At 49.0% G+C, this 17,518-nt stretch overlaps 1 protein-coding gene across 1 annotated transcript; it reads left to right on the top strand.

Moving 5' to 3' along the window:
- The first annotated feature begins 503 nt into the window (after positions 1-503).
- KCNK18 (potassium channel, subfamily K, member 18) lies at positions 504-12,365 on the top strand. The gene is made up of 3 exons (XM_006880153.1): positions 504-729; positions 4,111-4,239; positions 11,566-12,365. Exons 1-3 carry the CDS (start codon positions 504-506, stop codon positions 12,363-12,365), a joined length of 1,155 nt encoding a protein of 384 aa, XP_006880215.1.
- The last annotated feature ends 5,153 nt before the right edge of the window (positions 12,366-17,518 follow it).

Here is a 17,518-nt window from a genome sequence, read left to right as displayed (position 1 = left end):
AAAAAAAGCAGCAGCAGCTGCACTGCAATCTCCAAGGCCAGGTGTTTGAATCCATCAGCTGCTCCGCTGGAGAGGGATGGACAATCTTCTCCCATAAAAACCCATCCGCTATGGGTCGGTTCAGGCTCGATGGCACACAACAAAACAATAAAGCCAGAGGGCACCCCAGAAAGCCCGCGGAGGCCAGGCAGAAGTCTGCTAATGGTTACTCTGCCCACCGCCTGGCAGTCACACCGGAGGCTTCAGGATCCAAAGGCTTGCACGAACCCCAGGGTGGTTCTCCCCGAGTCCCTGCGAGGAGACTCCCAGCCCTGCATGAACGTCTCCTTGAAGGATCAATAGCAATTTGGGGCGCCATCTGCTGAGCTGCTCCCCGGCCCTGGGGGAAGCCACGCACCATGCACTTAGCGCTGGAGCCGGGCCATTCTTTAGACACTCTGCTCCTCCTCCTGCAGCAGCCAGCTCCGGCCTCTCTCACCAGCTTCTCCTGTTTGCCTGCAAGGATGGAGACTGCGGGTTCTGGGTCAGCTCTGGGGAGGCCCTGCCCTAACACCGTTGGGAAACTCTTGCTTTGCCTCTGTTTCCTGTGCTCCCTGGTGACCTACGCGCTGGTGGGGGCTGTCCTTTTCTCAGCTGTAGAAGGCAGCCAGGGCTTCAGGGCGGACGACCAGAAGGAGTTCGAGTTCTTCTTGCAGAATCTTAGCACCATCTTGGGATGTAACAAAACAGGTAGGCGGCACACCTGGGCAGGATGCCTATTCCGAGAGAGAGCAGATCAGCCATGTAGGATGCTGGGTCCTCTCCACATCTGGGAAGTCACTTAGGTAAGTGACTTCACTTCTCTGAGCCTCAGTTTTGTCCTCTGTAAAATGGGGAAGAAATAGCCCTGCCAAGGTTGCTGTGAAGGTGGGTTGAGGGATTGTAGGGTATCCACAGGAGCACAAAGCATGGACTCTGGAAAGCGCAGTACCCCTCCCTTTGCCCCTACTTCCAGCCCCACCCAGACCAGCAGGCTTGGGGAGCAAGGACTGCTGAAGCTGGCGGTGTGGAGTGGATGGGGAGTTCTGTAGTGGGGCTTCCTAGACTCGTCGCCAGGAGGCTGCCCCACCTCAAATGACTTGGTTTGCAGCGACTAGAATTCAAGACACAGTCCAAACTCGGCTGGAATGCTGTGGACAGGAAGTCTGTTCTCATTCTCCCACTTTCTCCTTCTAAAGCTTTCCTGTTGTTGGACCATCGGAGGATAGAAGGGTGAGGGGAACTCGGGGACCTGATCCCCGTCCTGGCTGCTGGTGATTTAGGGCAGCATCCTTACCCCGTCTGTGTTGGTGTGGAGGGGTGACGGAGCCTCGGTCTCAGGCCTGTCAATCACAGGGACTCTGTGGGGAGCAGTTGAGCTCATAGACATGAAGCCACTTTGGAAACCTGAAAACACCTTCTGCATGTCCTCATTTCATTTCATTTGTATTTGTACTCATTTGCTCTGTTCTCCAAAGGAAGCTTGCAAAGGCGTATTCAGCCCAAGGGGAGAACAGGGTCCATGAAGCTCCCTCCCCAGAGCTGTGGAGATAAGGATGGTGGATCTTCAGAATGGACGGTCCTCAGTGTAGAGGGTACGCGGTGTGGCACACCCTCAGTGTAGCAGGTCCTCAGGGTGGTGGTCTTTCCATGTGGCAGGTGTCAGGGTGGTGAGCCATCAGGAAGAGGGCTCTCAGGGTGGTGGTCTCTCAGAGTGGTGGGCCGTCAGTGTGGCAGGTCATCAGGGTGGTGGGCCATCAGGAAGGGTGCCCTCCAGGTAATGGCCCTTCCATACAGCTGCCCACAGCTTTCCCCACAGAGAGGATACTGCTATGTGAGCAGATTCTTTTTTCCCCCCTTCCTACTAGTTTATTATGATTCATCGTAGAGAGGGTTAAACCAGGCTGCTCCTTGGAGGCAAGGATTCTGGGGCTTTGTCTGATATACTTTGGACATGTTTTAAGGAGAGACAGGTCTTTAGAGAGGGACATCATGCTGGGTAGAGTAGAGAGACAGCGCAGGAGGGGAAGACCCTCTATGAGGTGGATTGATTCAGTGACTGGGGTAATCGGGATGCGAGTGTCAGAGGCAATGAGATTGGCACAGGATAGAGCAGGGTTTAGGGCTGTTGTACATAGGGTCGCTATGAGTCACAAACAACTCAACGACACATAACAACAACAACTAGCTTATTTACAAAATTCAAATACAAATTTGTACAAATTCTTTCAATTTCCCTCACCTCCCTACCCATCAAATTGTACAACCCAATGATTAATCCCTTCTTCCCCCTGCACATCCACATCCCTCTGCTTCCAGCCTCTCCCACCCCTCCTGGATCCTTATACTCATTCTACAATAACGGTCTTATATGATATTTATCCTTAGGGGACTGAGTTAGTTCACTCAGCATAATTATCTCCAGTCCCTCCCAAGTTAGGCAATAATTTACAAAGCCATCGTGTGAGCAGATTCTTTCAGCTGGGGCTGACACCGGCTTCCCTTCATGGAGGGTCCTGGTCCCTCTTGCTGCATCTGGAGCAGATGGACACACGTATGTTAGCTAATGTTGGACAGGTCATCACACTGGGCTGGACATTCTCAGTCATCACAGAACCCGAGACTGTCAGTGGGTTTGGGGCTTTCAGAGCTGAGTTCATGTCAGAATTATCCAGGAGCTTGTTTAAAATATACATTCCTAATCTATGCTCCAACTCACTAAATCCCATCTCCAGGCTTGGACATGTACGCTGATTTTTAAAAACTTCGAAGATGATTCTGATGTATGGCACATAAAGGGAAACAGAACTGACTCAATTCCCACTTTGTCTGATTTTTCTTAATGCCCAACAAGTGTAGCTAAGTGCCGACCCTGGACCAAGTACTTTTCATGCATTTTTTTTCTTTAATCTTCACAGCAACCCTCTGAGGTGGGTATGAATTATTGCCCCCATTTAGATCATAAAACTGAGGCATAGGGAGGTTAAATAGCTTCCCCAGGCTCACAAACTAGACAATGCAGCCAGCCAATTCAGTCCAAAACACTTGGACCTCAGAGCCTGAGCTTTATTATTATTATTATTTTGTGTGTGTGTACCATCAAATAGGATCTGACTGGTACAGGAGGAGATTGCCCCTTCTTCTCCAGCAGAGCATCTGGTGGATTCGAACCATGTACCTCTGGGATTGCAGTGCAGCTTCTTGCCACTAGGTCACCAGAGCTCCCTTAGAGCCTGAGCTTTTAAGACTAACAGCTTGCTATCCTGCCTCCCCAGTGGGGACACTGAGGCTCAGAGATCATTTTCTCCGTAGCTATGGAGCCTAGTCAGAGACAGAGCTGAGTCTAAGTACAGGTGACTGGACTCTCAGGACGGTGCCTTTCTAACAAGTGGTACACACACCTTTGCTATCTGACAGGCTCAGTGCCATCCTCTTGTGACCACACCAGGGACATGTAGGTGACTGCTGGCTCTTCACGGTCCGCTGACTGCCCAGCCCAACAGAATCATTTGGAACCTCCCTGAGAAACTAGGGCCCTAGCCCTGCTCTGTTGGCTTGGTGGAGGGGTGTCTTAGAAGCCAAGACTTTGGAGCCTTGAAGGAGGCATCTTGAGGCAGCTGGTCCAAGTCTGATGATCAGATTCTATTAGATTTATGCCTTGTAGGAACAAGGACAGTCGGCATCCGTATCACAGCCGGACTTCATAAAAGCCTTTTCGTTTCCAGTTCCTAAGAACCCTGTGAGAGCCAGAGAGCAGAAGCTGGCCTTTCGAAAGTGAAAGAAACAGAGGCCCAGCCTATTGAGAAAATCCACAAAATTACACAGCAAGTCCATGGCTACAGCCCTCCGACCCCAGGGTCCATTCGGTTGGCAGTGCTTCTAATGGGTGGCTTTCTCCCCACAGTGATCAGGGGCCTCCCCCGCAGAGTGGAGGATGACAAGAGCTCAGCTTTGGTGTGGGTGGGGCACACAGTGGGGGCACCGCTGGTAGATCCCTCAGGAAGACTCAGTCCATCCTCTTTGCCTGAATGGCTCCTGTTTCAAAGGCAGGGCGTGACCCACCTGCTCACTCTGGTTTGTGTCTTTCTCTAGTTGAGGAAGGCCCGAAGCAGAGGCTCCGAGAGCTGCTTCAGAACGTGAAGCCCCAGTGGCTGCCCCGGTTCTCAGACTGGTCCTTCCTGAGCTCCCTCTTCTTCTGCTGCACCGTCTTCACCACTGTGGGTAAGCACGTGTGGGTAAGCACGGCAGACTGCCCTGGGGCGTCCTCTACCCCTCAAACCACAGTTTGCCTTGGGCCGGGGAACAGCAGGAGGCTGGGGACTCCTTGGTGGGAATGCTGGTGTCCCCTCTAAGTGTCCCCAGAGCGGTCAGTCCCCATGAAGAGGTCAGTGTAGGGTTTGTTCTCAGCTCTGTCCCTGTCTTGCAGGTGACAGCTCCCTTACGACACTTACCTGTCACACGGGACAATAACAGCACCTCCCTCACTGGGCTGAGGTGAGAATTCAGTCCTTTCATAGAGTGCATTCACTTATGTCCTAACATGGCCGGTAGGTGGCACCAGGAGCTATTGTTCTTTTCTGTCCTGACAGGTCCTGCCTGTATTGGCATTCAGGTGATTGAGTCCAGTTTTGAAGACAGTCCTCTCAGGAGCTCGTGGGTCTGTTTACAAGGGTCTAGTTGCTCACACTGCAGCCATCCTCCTGCCTCTTCTTTCTCTGGGGCACCTTGATTTTGATTGGGCAGCTTGTCCATCTAATTCAGAATGAAATCTCCCTTGGTCCACTCCCACTCATGGCAATTCCATTCCCTGAGGCTTCTGGGAGGAGCTTCCTGGCGGGTTATGACATCTCTCTCTGGGAAAAGGCACCTGCTTCTTCACGTGCTGTCAGGTGTGGTTGTGTGTGGGTGGGATGTGGACTGTGGTGGCCAACTGATGAACTTGAATCTCGGTGCTACAGCTGAGTAGCACATGACAAGCCCTTGACTGCCATCCCATGTCACCTCTTACTGGGGAGGCAACATAGTTCCTTGCAGTTTAAGCCCATTCTGTTGGGTTTTCTGTTCGTTCAGCTGAAGGCATCCTGGCTGTCATTTAATGGACAGTCCTCAGCTGACCGTGAGCTCCAGGCCTCTGGAGTTATAGACCAGGAGCAAAGCTCAGAGACGCTGTGTCCCTGCCTGGAGAGGGCCAGCCTGAGAGTCCCTGGCTGGTCACCAGGCTCCACCACTGCTCCAGGTGTGAGTGGACACAGGGCAAGTCTTGGGGTCAGTACTGTCTCTCTTGAATGAAGACGGGACCCAGTCCTTTATGCTGACCAGGAGGGAAGGCTCTGAATGTGGGCCCATTTCCCACCAAGGCACTGGCCCAGGGGATCCCTGCCTGGGCCTGATGGTCTCCCGCTGCCATCTCACCCTCTCTGGTCCGTTCCCCACACTGTAGCTGGGGTGGTCTTTCTCAGATGCTGGACTTCAATCCCTTTGGATACTCCCCACTGTCTTCAGGATAAACCAGCCCCTTAGGGCTGGCTTTGCAGGTCTTCCTGCCTCTCTCTCATCACCTCTACCTCCACCTGCCCGCAACTCCTGCTATTTGTTTGCAGTGGGTCTTCATTCATGCTGTCCTTTGTGGCCTGGTGTTCCCTCTGCAACCCCACCTTTCCCCACCATGCTAAATCCCGCTTATCCTATAAGATTCTGCATGGCTGCCCGCCCTTCAGGGGACCTTGGAAATGCTTCTTTGTTCATGCTGTCCTTGCAGCCTGACCTCTTCACCCCATTCCACCACCTTCCACCACTCTAATTCCCGCTCACTCGGTAAGAAGCAGCAGGGTCAGCAGCCCCTTTTGGGGGGGCCTTTAAAATGCTTCCATGGGTGCTCCTACTCTCTGCTCCCAAGACACCTTAAACACGTCGCTGACAAGCACCCACCATGTGGGGCTGCTGCTGACAGACTCTGTCTTCCCCAGGGACTCCAGGGGGGCTGGCCATCTCTCCCGTTCCCAGCCAGGCGGCCATGCCCTGTTGACAGTTTGTGCTCTGCACCAGCCCACTCAGTCATGGGGCAAGGCGAGGCTGGCCTCCAGCCCATTCCTATCTGGAAGAAGGGCGTCCTTTACCAATCTATGCAGAAGTGGCCCACGGCGAGTAGCAGCGCCATTTATGGCTGTGTCTGCTGCCCCCTCACACACTGTAGGCCTGGAAGAACGGCCTCCATACACTGGTGTAAGATGCTTAGCAGCATCTCTGACCTCTGTCCGCTGGTGCCCAGAGCGCCTCTTCTCTTTCCCAGCTCTAACAAAGGTTTCCTCTGAGAAACAATCCCTAGGGAGCGGGAGGTGGGAATCACTCCCTGTCAAAAGATGCTGAGTGAATGCAGTGCTTCTCAGAGTGTGGTCTGCGGGCCAGTGCTGTCAGCATCACCTGGGAACGTGTGTGCTGCCGAGTTGGAACCAACTCATAGCTGATCCTCCAGTAAATCGCACAGGAGGAGATTGCCCATCCTAAACTGGTGGATTAGAACCCTGTGCCCTTTCTTGTCCAGAAGATGAAGCTCAATAATTGTTTGCATTGCTCTCTCTCTCTATATATATACATATATATACACATATATACATATATATACATATATACACATATATACACATATACATACATACATATATATATATTTGTTCAAAGTAGCCAGTGCTATTGATGTAACAAAAAACCAACCAATAAAAGTCCCAAGTAACTCCCCCAATGCTACTTTGAAACAAACATATCAAACTTGATTTCCATTAGAATGTAGTTATTCTTCACTAATAAATCAAAACCCAAGATCCAGATTTTATATGTTTGTTTCAAAGTAGCATTGGGGGAGTTATTTGGGACTTTTATTGGTTGGGTTTTTGTTGCATCAATAGCACTGGCTACTTTGAACAAATAAAAGTTTTCTGTAGTTGCTTCATTTATCAGAAAAGAAAAGGGGAGGGAGAACCATATGCCTTTGGGATTGCAGTGCAACTTGTACCACTAGGCAACTAGAGTCTCTTCAGGAACTTCTTAGAAATGCACTTCAGTTCTGTCCATTTAATTCCATCCTGGACCCACCGAATCAAAAACTGGAGACGTGGTGCTCAGCAGTCAGTGGCACAGCCCTGCAGCCGCTCTGGTTTTTGTTACCGTGTGAGAAGCATGGAGCCGGTGCAAGGCTCTCAGCTCTGGCCGCACGTGAGAGGCTCCGGGGCATCCTTTGGAAGCTCTCACACCTGGACCCCACCCTCAGACCCAGTAAGTCGGAGTCTCTCACTTACAGGACCCAGGGGCCACACTTTTCCGAGCACTTCAGGTGGTTTTAATGGGAGGCCAGGCTGTGAACCACTAGTCTAATGGAAATGCATTAACTTAGGGTTTGGTTTCAGTTGCCCCCAAAATGTGATGCTATTTCCTATCATCTGGGTCAATTAGGACACCACGCTGCCCGGTAATTACAGCTAGAGGAGGATGTTGTGGAATAGGCTGCCCCACCCATAGTCGATAACAGTGTTTGGAGGTCCCTCTGGTAATACTGCTTCCTTCCTGCATCTCTGGGTCACTTGAAGTAGACCTGGACCATCAGGCAGGCTGATCCCTAGTCATTCCCACTAGGTCTGCCCCCTTCCATTAAAGTATGTGCACGGGCTAAGTGGAGTGAGTGGATCGATTTGGAATATATCAATGCATTATACAAAAATGCTAAGATTTTCCCTTGTGCGTTTCAGCATTCAGTGACTGAGAGGGTTCATATGATGCCGTTGTGGGGCTGTGTGCTCTCTGAAACGTGCTTCCTTTGATACCTTTTCCAGAATACAGCCATGTCTTCTAAGAACATGGAACCATGTCTTACATAGAGGCAGTCACACGACATACAGCCTTTGGCACAGAGAAGGATGGGTCAGGCGTACGCTTTGGGGAAGGGGTGGAGATTTCGTCCGCTGTGGACTGTGTGAGCAAGTCACTTAGCTTTGGCTTCCCTGGTCTTCTGTTCCCTGTACACTAACTATGGCACTGACTGTCGGCATTAGGAGTCCTTCTGCACAAATTCAGGAATCTTACTGCACAGATCCTTTAAACAGTGTCACTTCTTTCCTTTGTATCAAAATAAATCTGACTATAGGTTCCCATCAGAGGCTGGGGGTCACTGCTCAGAGCCTCCCTGATTTCCCTAGGGGTGCTTCAGAACTGGGGGGCAGGTAGGGCTTGTGAATCATCAATAAAGTGGCCAATCCTTTGTCTGTGGGCACTAATGGCTACTGTTGACACTCCCGGGGCCAGTGGCATTGGGGGAGAGGGAGGGCCAGGCCCAGCATGGGCATTGCTGGTGCACAGGGCCTGGGCTCCTCCAACCTCACAGAGGTCTTGTCAAAACGGAACCCCAGTGGCTTCTGACTCATAATGATTCTCTATCTGGCTTCTGAGGCTAAAGGTCTTCATGGAAGGAGACCGCTCATCTTGTACCCATGGAGCAGCTGGTATTTGAACTGCTGAACTCTTTGTTCCCAGTGCAACACTATCCCCCAGTGCTCCCAAAGCAGCTGTGATTACCTCTCCAGAGACAGGACACCAACATTTATGAATCACTGACTTTGCGTCTGACACTGGCCTCATGTAAACCTCCCAGCTGGTCAGGATACCAAGTATACCGTCAGTCAGTGTTTCAGATAAGAAACCTGAACTTGTGGACAGTCAAGGAATGGTCTAGCACATGGCAATGCTGGGATTTGAACCTGAATCATCAGATTCCAGACACAGAGCTCCTAATCACTTAATGTCATTTATGAACATGCTCATCTCATCTGCTAACCCACGGATGGTTCTGAGGGAAGCATTTGTCTCTGGAACATTCCACTTTTGGCACTAAAAATGCCTGTTATGTAGAAAAAAATGAGACAAGAGGTACGGACATCTCAGAGGAATAGTTGTTGTTCTGTACTGTAATCAGGTTGGAACTGACCAATAGCTGACCCTCCAGTGGGTTTTTTGAGACAGTAAATTACATGTGAAGAGATTAGCCATCCTCTTCGCACAGACCATCTGGTGGATTTGAACCCTGTGCCTTTGAGATTACAGTGCAATTTCTTACTACTAGGCAGCCAGAGCCCTCTTGTTGTTATGTGCTGTCAAGTCAACCATGACCCATCGTGACCCTCTGAATAGCAGCACATCTACACCCTACCTGGTCCTGTGTCACTCGTCTTCTCTGATCCACGTGAGCCTTATTACAGTCCTGTGTCAGCCCGTCTCGTTAAGGTTCTGTCTCCCTTTCACTGCCCTTCTACCCTATCAAGCATGGTGTCTTTTCCCAAGGACTGACCCTTCCTAACAACACACGTAGTATTAGAGATGAAGTTTCGTCATCCTGGTCTCTAAGGAGCACCCTGTTTGCACTTTCTCTCAGACATGCTTGTTCTTTTGACAGTCCTTAGAGTATCTAATACTCTCCGCCAGCACCACAGTTCAAAGGTGCTGATTTTTCTGCTGTCTTCCTTCTCCATTGTCCAGTTTTCAGAGGCATGGCAAGTGATAGGAAAAACCATGGTTTGGATCCTAACATGACATTGTTGCTCTTTAGAACCTTGGAAAGGTCCTTGACAGCAGATTTTCCCAATGTAATGTATCTTCTGCTTTTTTGATTGCTGATACCAAGGGTGTTAGTTGTGGAGCCAAGGAAGATGAAGTCATCGACAATTTCAATCCTAATGGTAGCTTCTCAAAAGCCAGCATCTTCTGTTGGGGACAAGGAGGGGGCTGTTGGGATGACTGGACACTGCCTTCACTATCCTCCCACCTGCGCTCATCTGGTCCTTCCACGTGAGCCTGGTCCATCCTCGGGCAAACATTCAGAAGTGACCGTGGCCAAATGCAGGACAATTGGTTCCCTCCCAGAAAGGTGCTTGTCCCTACCAAGGACATGATGGATCAAGGGTCAGGGAATGAGTTGCTCTTTATCTTACAGATAAATGGGGTTTCACCTCATCCCAACTCCAGGCAGTGCTAATGTGGCATACATAGGCAGATGAGTACCTTAAGGTAAATACAGTCCACACTTGAACAAGTTTGAATAGCTCTTTTTAAAAGGACCACATGTTGGACAATGACTAGGGAGGATAGAAGGAGAATTGATGGTTTTGAGCTGTGGTGCTGGAGAAGAGTATTGAATGTACCATGGACTGCTAAGAAAACAAACAGATTCATCCTAGAGAGGGTTAAGCCAGGTTACTCCTTGGAGGCAAGGATTCTGGGGCTTTGTCTGACATACTTTGGACATGTTGTAAGGAGGGACAGGTCCTTGGAGAGGGACATCATGCTGGGTAGAGTAGAGGGACAGCGCAGGAGGGGAAGGCCCTCTATGAGGTGGATTGATTCAGTGACTGGGGTAATCGGGATGAGAGTGTCAGAGACAGTGCGATTGGAACAGGACAGAGCAGAGTTTAGGGCTGTTGTATACAGGGTCGCTATGAGTCGCAGACAACTCGACAGCACGTAACAACAACAACAAAACAAGGTGATGCTAAAGATCCTCCAGGAAATCATCCATCACTGTCAAGAGTGATCTGTCCCAGTTCATGTGTCGTTCTCATTGTGCTTGGTGCGATGCTGTAAAGCTTGAATAACATCACAGGACTCATGCAGAGACTGTCACTAGTGATGCTGGAAGAGAAAAGTCATAACATTCCAGAGAAAGGTTGGGTTGTTTGACATGCTGTAGATTGAGGTCTGCAGCTGCGGTTGCCCACCCTTTCAAGAGGTGGAGGGACCGCTGTGGACAAGAGGAAATTCATGAAGCCCTGGCTGCAGCTTACACGAGCAGGTGCAGAAACCTTGGACTTTTTCAAAGTATCTTTTTTGTCTAATACTGAGAATGCAGCTTTTCTGTGGGTGCTGTCATGATACATGTAGCATACAGAGCGTGTTAACTGTGCCAGCAGCAAGGCTTCCAGTCAACCGCAGGCTATTGCTGGTCTGTGCTGTTGAGTCAGAATTGACTCATAGCTGACCCTCCAGTGGGTTTTCAGAGGCATGGGAGGAGACTGTCCGTAGTTCGCCCATAGAGTATCTGATGGATTCGAACTGCGTGCCTTTGGGTTGGCAGTGCAGCTCCTTAACTGTGAGGCCACCAGAGTTCCCAGGTAGGCTATTAGTAGTTAAGTTTTTGGAAAGTCAAAAGTTATACACACATTTTCAGCTAAATGAAGAGGTGTTGGAGCTCCTAAGCCCTAAATTGTTCAAGGTCTCCTGTCCTTTCAAACACAGTGAAAATTGCCATGCTGCAAGGGAGAAGAGGGGTGGGGTGGAGGTAGGAGTGTGACAATCCAGTTCTGTGTCTGTTTTCTTCTTTAAAAATTTTATGTGTGTGTGTGTATGTATGTGTGTGTGCTGTCAAATCAGATCTGTCTGGCACAGGAGGAGATTGTTCCTCCTTCTCCAGCAGAGCATCTGGTGGCTTTGAACCTCATACCTCTGGGATTGCAGTGCAGCTTCTTGCCACTAGGCCACCAGAGCTCCCTCTGTGTCTGTTTTCTTTTGCAGGTTATGGCCACATCTACCCTGTCACCAGGCTGGGCAAGTACCTCTGCATGCTCTATGCCCTCCTGGGCATCCCCCTCATGTTTCTGGTCCTCACCGACACCGGTGACATCCTGGCCGCCATCCTGTCCACATTTTACAACAGATTCTGCAAACTCCCCATCCAGGCCTCTCACCTTCCCAGGTGGTGTCCCCAGCTGCTCTGCAAGAGAAGACCTGACGCCAGGCCTGGGCATGAAGTCACCCCAAAGATCGTCATCAGTTCTGAAGACCTCCCAGACCACAAACCCAGCCGGGGTTCCCTAGGCCAGAGCCACAACGAGGAGCTGTTTGAACGGCTCCTGGCCCGAGAGAGGCCGAACGTGCTGCAGCCGCCCCCGCGGGCCATGGAGAGGAGCAGTTCGTGCCCCGAGCTGGTGTCCGGGAGGCTCTCCTCCTCCCTCATCTCCAACCTGGATGAGGTCGGGCGGCAGGTGGAGAGGCTGGACGTGCCCCTCCCGGTCATCGCCCTCGTGGTCTTTGCCTACATTTCCTGTGCGGCCGCCATCCTCCCCATGTGGGAGAAGCAGCTGGACTTCGAGAACGCCTTTTACTTCTGCTTCGTCACGCTGACCACCATCGGCTTTGGAGACACCACCTTGGATCACCCGAAGGTCTTCATGTTCTTCTCCATTTACATCATCGTTGGCATGGAGATCGTGTTCATTGCTTTCAAGTTGGTGCAAAACAGGCTGATCCACGTCTACAAAAAGCTTATGCTATTCTTTGTCGACGGGAAGTTCTCCCACCCTGGGAAGAAGTGATGTGAAGGACACTGTCTGGCCAGGGGTCGGCCACCCCGGCTTGACATTTGGGACAACGTGGGTAGAACTGATGGCACTGCACCCTGTGCCTTGGAGTTTGAAGCCAGAGTGTCTGTGAGAACTCACAGGTCACCACGATCAGAATGGACTTGGGACAGTGACCACCACCACCACCACATTATACAGGCTTTTCAGCGGCGAAGCCCTGCAGGACACGTGGCCAGTCACTTGCCAGGACATTATTGAGCTGGAAGAAAGAAAATGATCATACTATTCAAGTCCAAAAAACCCTCCTTAATTTCAGAGAAATATGAGCGCCATCTTTGATGGGCGGAACCTGATGTTATCACTGATTTTCTTGTAATTTCAGGGGGAGAAAAAGACACTTGTTCTTGGAATTTATACTTGCAGCTGAATGAAGTTCTTCACAAGCTACTTTCAGTTGACCTTTGAGGAAACCATTTTTGCACACTATTGGTGCATAATAAATGCTTACTGTGTGAAAACAGATTGAGAGGCTCAGACATTGCAGGGAAGACAAGGGCAGCTTAAAAGTGGACCCTGTCTGTGGAGGAGGACGTGGGGTGAGGGTCGTGGGTATGTCAGTGACACCACCCTCATCACTCTTATCTGTGTTTAGCTTAAGCCAAAATGGTCCCTGTGCAAATAAATGCTCAGAGCAGCTGATAGTGTGAAACCCTGCTTCTCTCTGGGAAAAGGAGCAGCTCATTTCCAGATCCTTGATCCCCAATGTCCTAAACAGGAAACCAAAGAGCTGCTTTGAAGGCCCTTTTGTTTCCTGAATGGGCGGTCCCGTCCACTAGGCTGAGGTCACCCAGCAGAAAGGTCATCTGTGCTCACAGGGACCTGCAGCCCTTCCTGGTCGCTAACTGCCATGCGATTGGCACTCCTTAATGAGTTGGACTTGATAGAGTTGACCCCTAACAGAATGGGTTGGTACATATAAACCTGGCATTTTTCTTGGTGGATGGGTACACCCCCTGAGCTCTGCCTGAATGAGCCTGTATATGAGTGGAGTGGACATCCAGCAGTTGTAGGTGTTCCACCAGACCCCTGTGCACCCCGCTCTGAGCGTTATGGCAGGGTTGATGCCCCAGCTTTGGGTCTAAAGAATTAAGTCAGGCGGGAGAGCCTGGAGAGCATGGTGCTCGGGCTGCTAACGTAACACAGTGTACGGCAATTTCAGTGGCCCTTAGGAAAGCCGATTTTAGTGTCAAGTGTGGGGCCTTTAGAAGTGTCAGTGTTGATCTTACTCAGAATAGTCCCAGCGTGGACCAACGCCTTATTAGAGCACAATGTGAAGGTGAAAGGCAGGGAGACAGGCGTGAAGGTCAAAAGCAAACACAGATTCATCAGAAATGATACACACATCCCGAGGAAAGGATGCAATGGAGGGGGGTCCAGGCCATAGAAGTGGGGATGCAATTTGGGCATGCCTTGGGGGTTGGACCAATGAGCCGATGGCTTGTTTAAGTGTGCCATAGGGCTGGAGTCTGAGCCCATGAGATAATGCCATGCAGAGTTCAAACCCTGGTGGGCGATTCTTACTCAGGTTGATTGTTCCTGAAGTCACTCATGCTTCTAAAACACTAGTCACACACTTCTGTCTCTTATCACTTTGGCATTTGTCTCAACATTTTCCCCACCCTGCCACTCCTTATTTCAGCCTGATTCTGACCCCTTCACGAGGACTCCAGTCACTAAGCACGGGCATCCGCTCCTCTACTGAGAGCCCTCTCCCTCAGTAACTCACCTGCATTTAAATCCTTGTCTCGGTGTCCTCCGGGGAGCCCTCAGTCTCGGAGAGGGTGCTGGTAAATCAGAATGCAAACTGGTGAGTTAGATGCTTGGAGCAGCACCAGCATTATTTCCATAGATTATTTCTGCCTTCGGTTATTAGAAATGTCTCCTGGGTTGACCTTTCTTATGTAAGAGCCTCTTGCAGAAATTAACCTGTGCCCTGTGACTATCTATCTACCTGGGTGAACAGCAGACTTTGCTCCTGGGTGCCCGGTGAAAATGACAACCAATACAAACATGAAGAAGTTCTAGTTCAAGGAATGAAGCCTCCGAGTTTTGAGGCTTCTAGTTCCAATCTAAGTTCTAACACATGTGAAGAGCCAGCCTTCAGAGGGTTCAGTTCTGCCTTTCTAGATCGTTCCCCGTCTTCAGCAGTAGGTTTGCTGCCCCGCTGCCCCTCCGCCCTTCAGTTGATTGAGAAAACATGAACAAGAGCCAATGAAAAATATAAAGCAGCTGCTGGGAGTAGGATTTGCGTGGCGTTCTTAGCATCCCTAAGGTCACTCTAGCTGAGCTTGTGGTACAGTGAAGCTCCTAGAACACAAGGCTGGATTAAAGGGCTATTCAAAGTTCACAAGCATTTATTGTTTGCCAGTCTCCAAGACCACCGAGCTTCAAGCCAATTCATTCTGCTTTGACCCCTGATAAAGATTTGTATTCCTGTTACAGCTAGTTAGAATCTGCATTTGAACACGATCCCCAGGTGAGTGATAAGGCTCACCTGGGATTCTTGTTGAAATGCAGATTCTGACTCAAAAATTGTCAGGGTCAAAACGGAACCCAGCTCCAAGTCCTGTCTGTGTCAGAGGCCAAGTTCTCTGTGTGGCATTTTGCTCAGGATTGGTAACCGTGTGGACAAACCCAGCAACATGAAGGTTGTTTATCTGATTCTGAAAAGAATGGCAAAGAAAACCCTATGGAAAGGAGCTCTGGTGGCCTACTGGCAAGAAGCTGCACGCGGTTCAAATCCACCAGACACTCCGCTGGAGAAGGAGGGACAATCTCCTTCTGTGCCAGTCGGATCTAACACATAGGTACACAACAAACAAAACAAAGGGGCCGGGGTGGGGGTGGGTAGAAAGTTACAGGCAGTTTCACTCCCTAACACCTGAGGTCGCTGTGATGGATTAGGCTCGGTGTTTGATAGAACAAATGCAGGGCGTCTGGACATGAGTCAGGATGCCAGTGGACAGGCAGTTTCATTGGAAGTGGCCATGAACTCAGCTCCCCCCTTCCTGAGGCAATGGGGAGTTCTGTTTAAATGCAAAGGTGGAGCTTGTCAGGGATATATATGGGGTCACTTTTAAGTTCAAACTGATGGTGACTAACACCACCACAGGACACAAATGAAAGGTCGTGACCATTTGTTTATTTCGTTTGCTCTCTTCTGGTCGTCTCAGTGCTTCCTATGCATCTGAAAGCTGGACTGTGAATAAGGAAGGCCAAAGAAGAGTTGATGCCTGTAAATTGTGTTGGTGGTAAGTGTGGCGTCTACCATGGACTTTTGGCAAAAAGAACAAACAAGCCTGCCTGGGAGGCAACACAGCCATGTGCTCCTTAGGGCGGAGATGGTGAAGCTACGTCTCACACACTCTGTGCGTGTGGTCAGAAGAGCCCAGCCCTTGGAAAAAGACGTCATGCTGGGAAAGGTCAAAGAAAAGACCCTCAAAGGACAAAGTAACTCGACAATGGCCTTCAGCAGGGTAGAGATAGTGAGGACGGGCCAGGATGGACCCCGGCTCCAAGACGTTCTTCGCAGGGTTGGTGGTACCTAAAATGATTTCTGTTTTGAACTTCCTAAGTTGCTGTCTGGTGGCCTAGTGGAAGCTGTGCTGCAATCCTGAAGGCATATGGTTCAAGGCCACCAGCTGCTCCACGGTAGAAGGATGGGCAATCTCCTCCCGTGCAATTAACTGCTTCTGAAAACCTGCCGGAGGTCAGCTATGGGTCAGTTCTGACTCTACGGCACACAACAACAGCAACAACAAGGTGCTGTCTGTGATTAGAGGTGGCATCATCACCCAGTTATAATGACCCTTCAAAGCATGTGGGTTTGTCTGCTTTTAGAAGCTAAAGGTGTCATTTTAATGATACTATAATTCTATAATTATATTATTTATATTATTTCCCAAATTTCCCAAATTATAATAGATTTCCCCCCTTATTTCTATTTTAATACGTTTTTCTGCATTTTAAAGATTTTTTTACAGTATTTTATAATCAGGAATAAATTCGTATTTAAGAAGAGCACTATAAAGTGGTTGAATCATGTTTATAGTGTTGTACCAAGTATGGTTTGATCATACCAGCCACTCAAGAGAAAGACTTGTTGATGAGCTCCCTCAAAGAAAGTCCCTCTGGGGTAATTGTGTGTATCCTTTAGAGCTCGATAAGTCTGGGTCAGTTTGTGAGTACACAGCAACAAATATCAAATAACCGGATGAGTTTAGAGATCTAGGAATCAGAATATCAGGCCACATTATTTATTTGATTAGGGAGTTCTATGCCTTGTAAGAGCCTTTTAGAATCATTTGAACATTGTCATTAATTTTTAGAGCAAGTTATTTAAAAGAACAAAATAGTAGAATAGATTTTAGTTGGAATGTTTATTGGCATATTTTTTATATTGTACAGATTTTTAGTATGGATTTTCTTAATCCGCTTCACTACTGTTGTATGTCCTGATACCAAATTTTCATTTTGTCCAATGTTTTATCTCTCTCTATATGTACATATGTTATTAGAGAAGTTGAAAATATTATAAGGAAAAATAGTGTTTTTTAACAAGGTTCAAATATCTCATTTGTTCATTTGCTATTATCCGAAACAGATTTTAATCCCCTTTGTCCTTGTGATGTGTGCTTTTGAAGCAGTTCAGTTAACTACCCAGTTGCCATCCAGAAGGTAAGATGGATTGTGGGAAGCACTTGGAATGTCTGTTTTTAGGAAGTGAGTACACATTTGAAGGTGATTCTTGTGATGGCTATTAAGTCACTATAACATAGACTGTAAATACAAAAAAAAAAAAAAGAAATGTTACACCTTTTTAATAGGAATTGAATTGTCCTTAGAGGAAATTAGTTGTTTAGGATCTTTTGTGGACTAGTAATTCTTAGCAGTAACTGAACAAAGAGCCTCTGTAGAGAACAATAGAAAATGAATGTGAGATTATTACGGTTACTGACTTGTTTGTTGTAGACTTCACTGGTGGTGCTGTTAAATGCATTCAGGTAGGCGACTACTCATCTTAGCCTTACCCCCAGCAGAATGAACACCGTGCAATTCTGTGCCTTCTTCACAGTGTCTTCTATTCTTAAATTCATTGTTGTAGC

The sequence above is a fragment of the Elephantulus edwardii genome, unplaced genomic scaffold (genome assembly GCF_000299155.1).
Source record: "Elephantulus edwardii isolate Elephantulus edwardi_28Jun2011 unplaced genomic scaffold, EleEdw1.0 scaffold00006, whole genome shotgun sequence".
Taxonomy (NCBI): Eukaryota; Metazoa; Chordata; class Mammalia; order Macroscelidea; family Macroscelididae; genus Elephantulus; species Elephantulus edwardii.
The sequence above is the reverse complement of the archived record's forward strand: the minus strand, read 5'-3'. Positions and strand labels throughout refer to the sequence as shown.

What these genes read in the sequence shown, in the direction of transcription:
- KCNK18 (XM_006880153.1), top strand. Translation starts at nt 504, where the DNA reads ATGGAGACTGCGGGTTCTGGGTCAGCTCTGGGGAGGCCCTGCCCTAAC. An exon ending in CTTGGGATGTAACAAAACAG is followed by an intron (nt 730 to 4,110) that starts GTAGGCGGCACA and finishes GTCTTTCTCTAG; the next exon opens with TTGAGGAAGGCCCGAAGCAG. An exon ending in CACCGTCTTCACCACTGTGG is followed by an intron (nt 4,240 to 11,565) that starts GTAAGCACGTGT and finishes TTTCTTTTGCAG; the next exon opens with GTTATGGCCACATCTACCCT.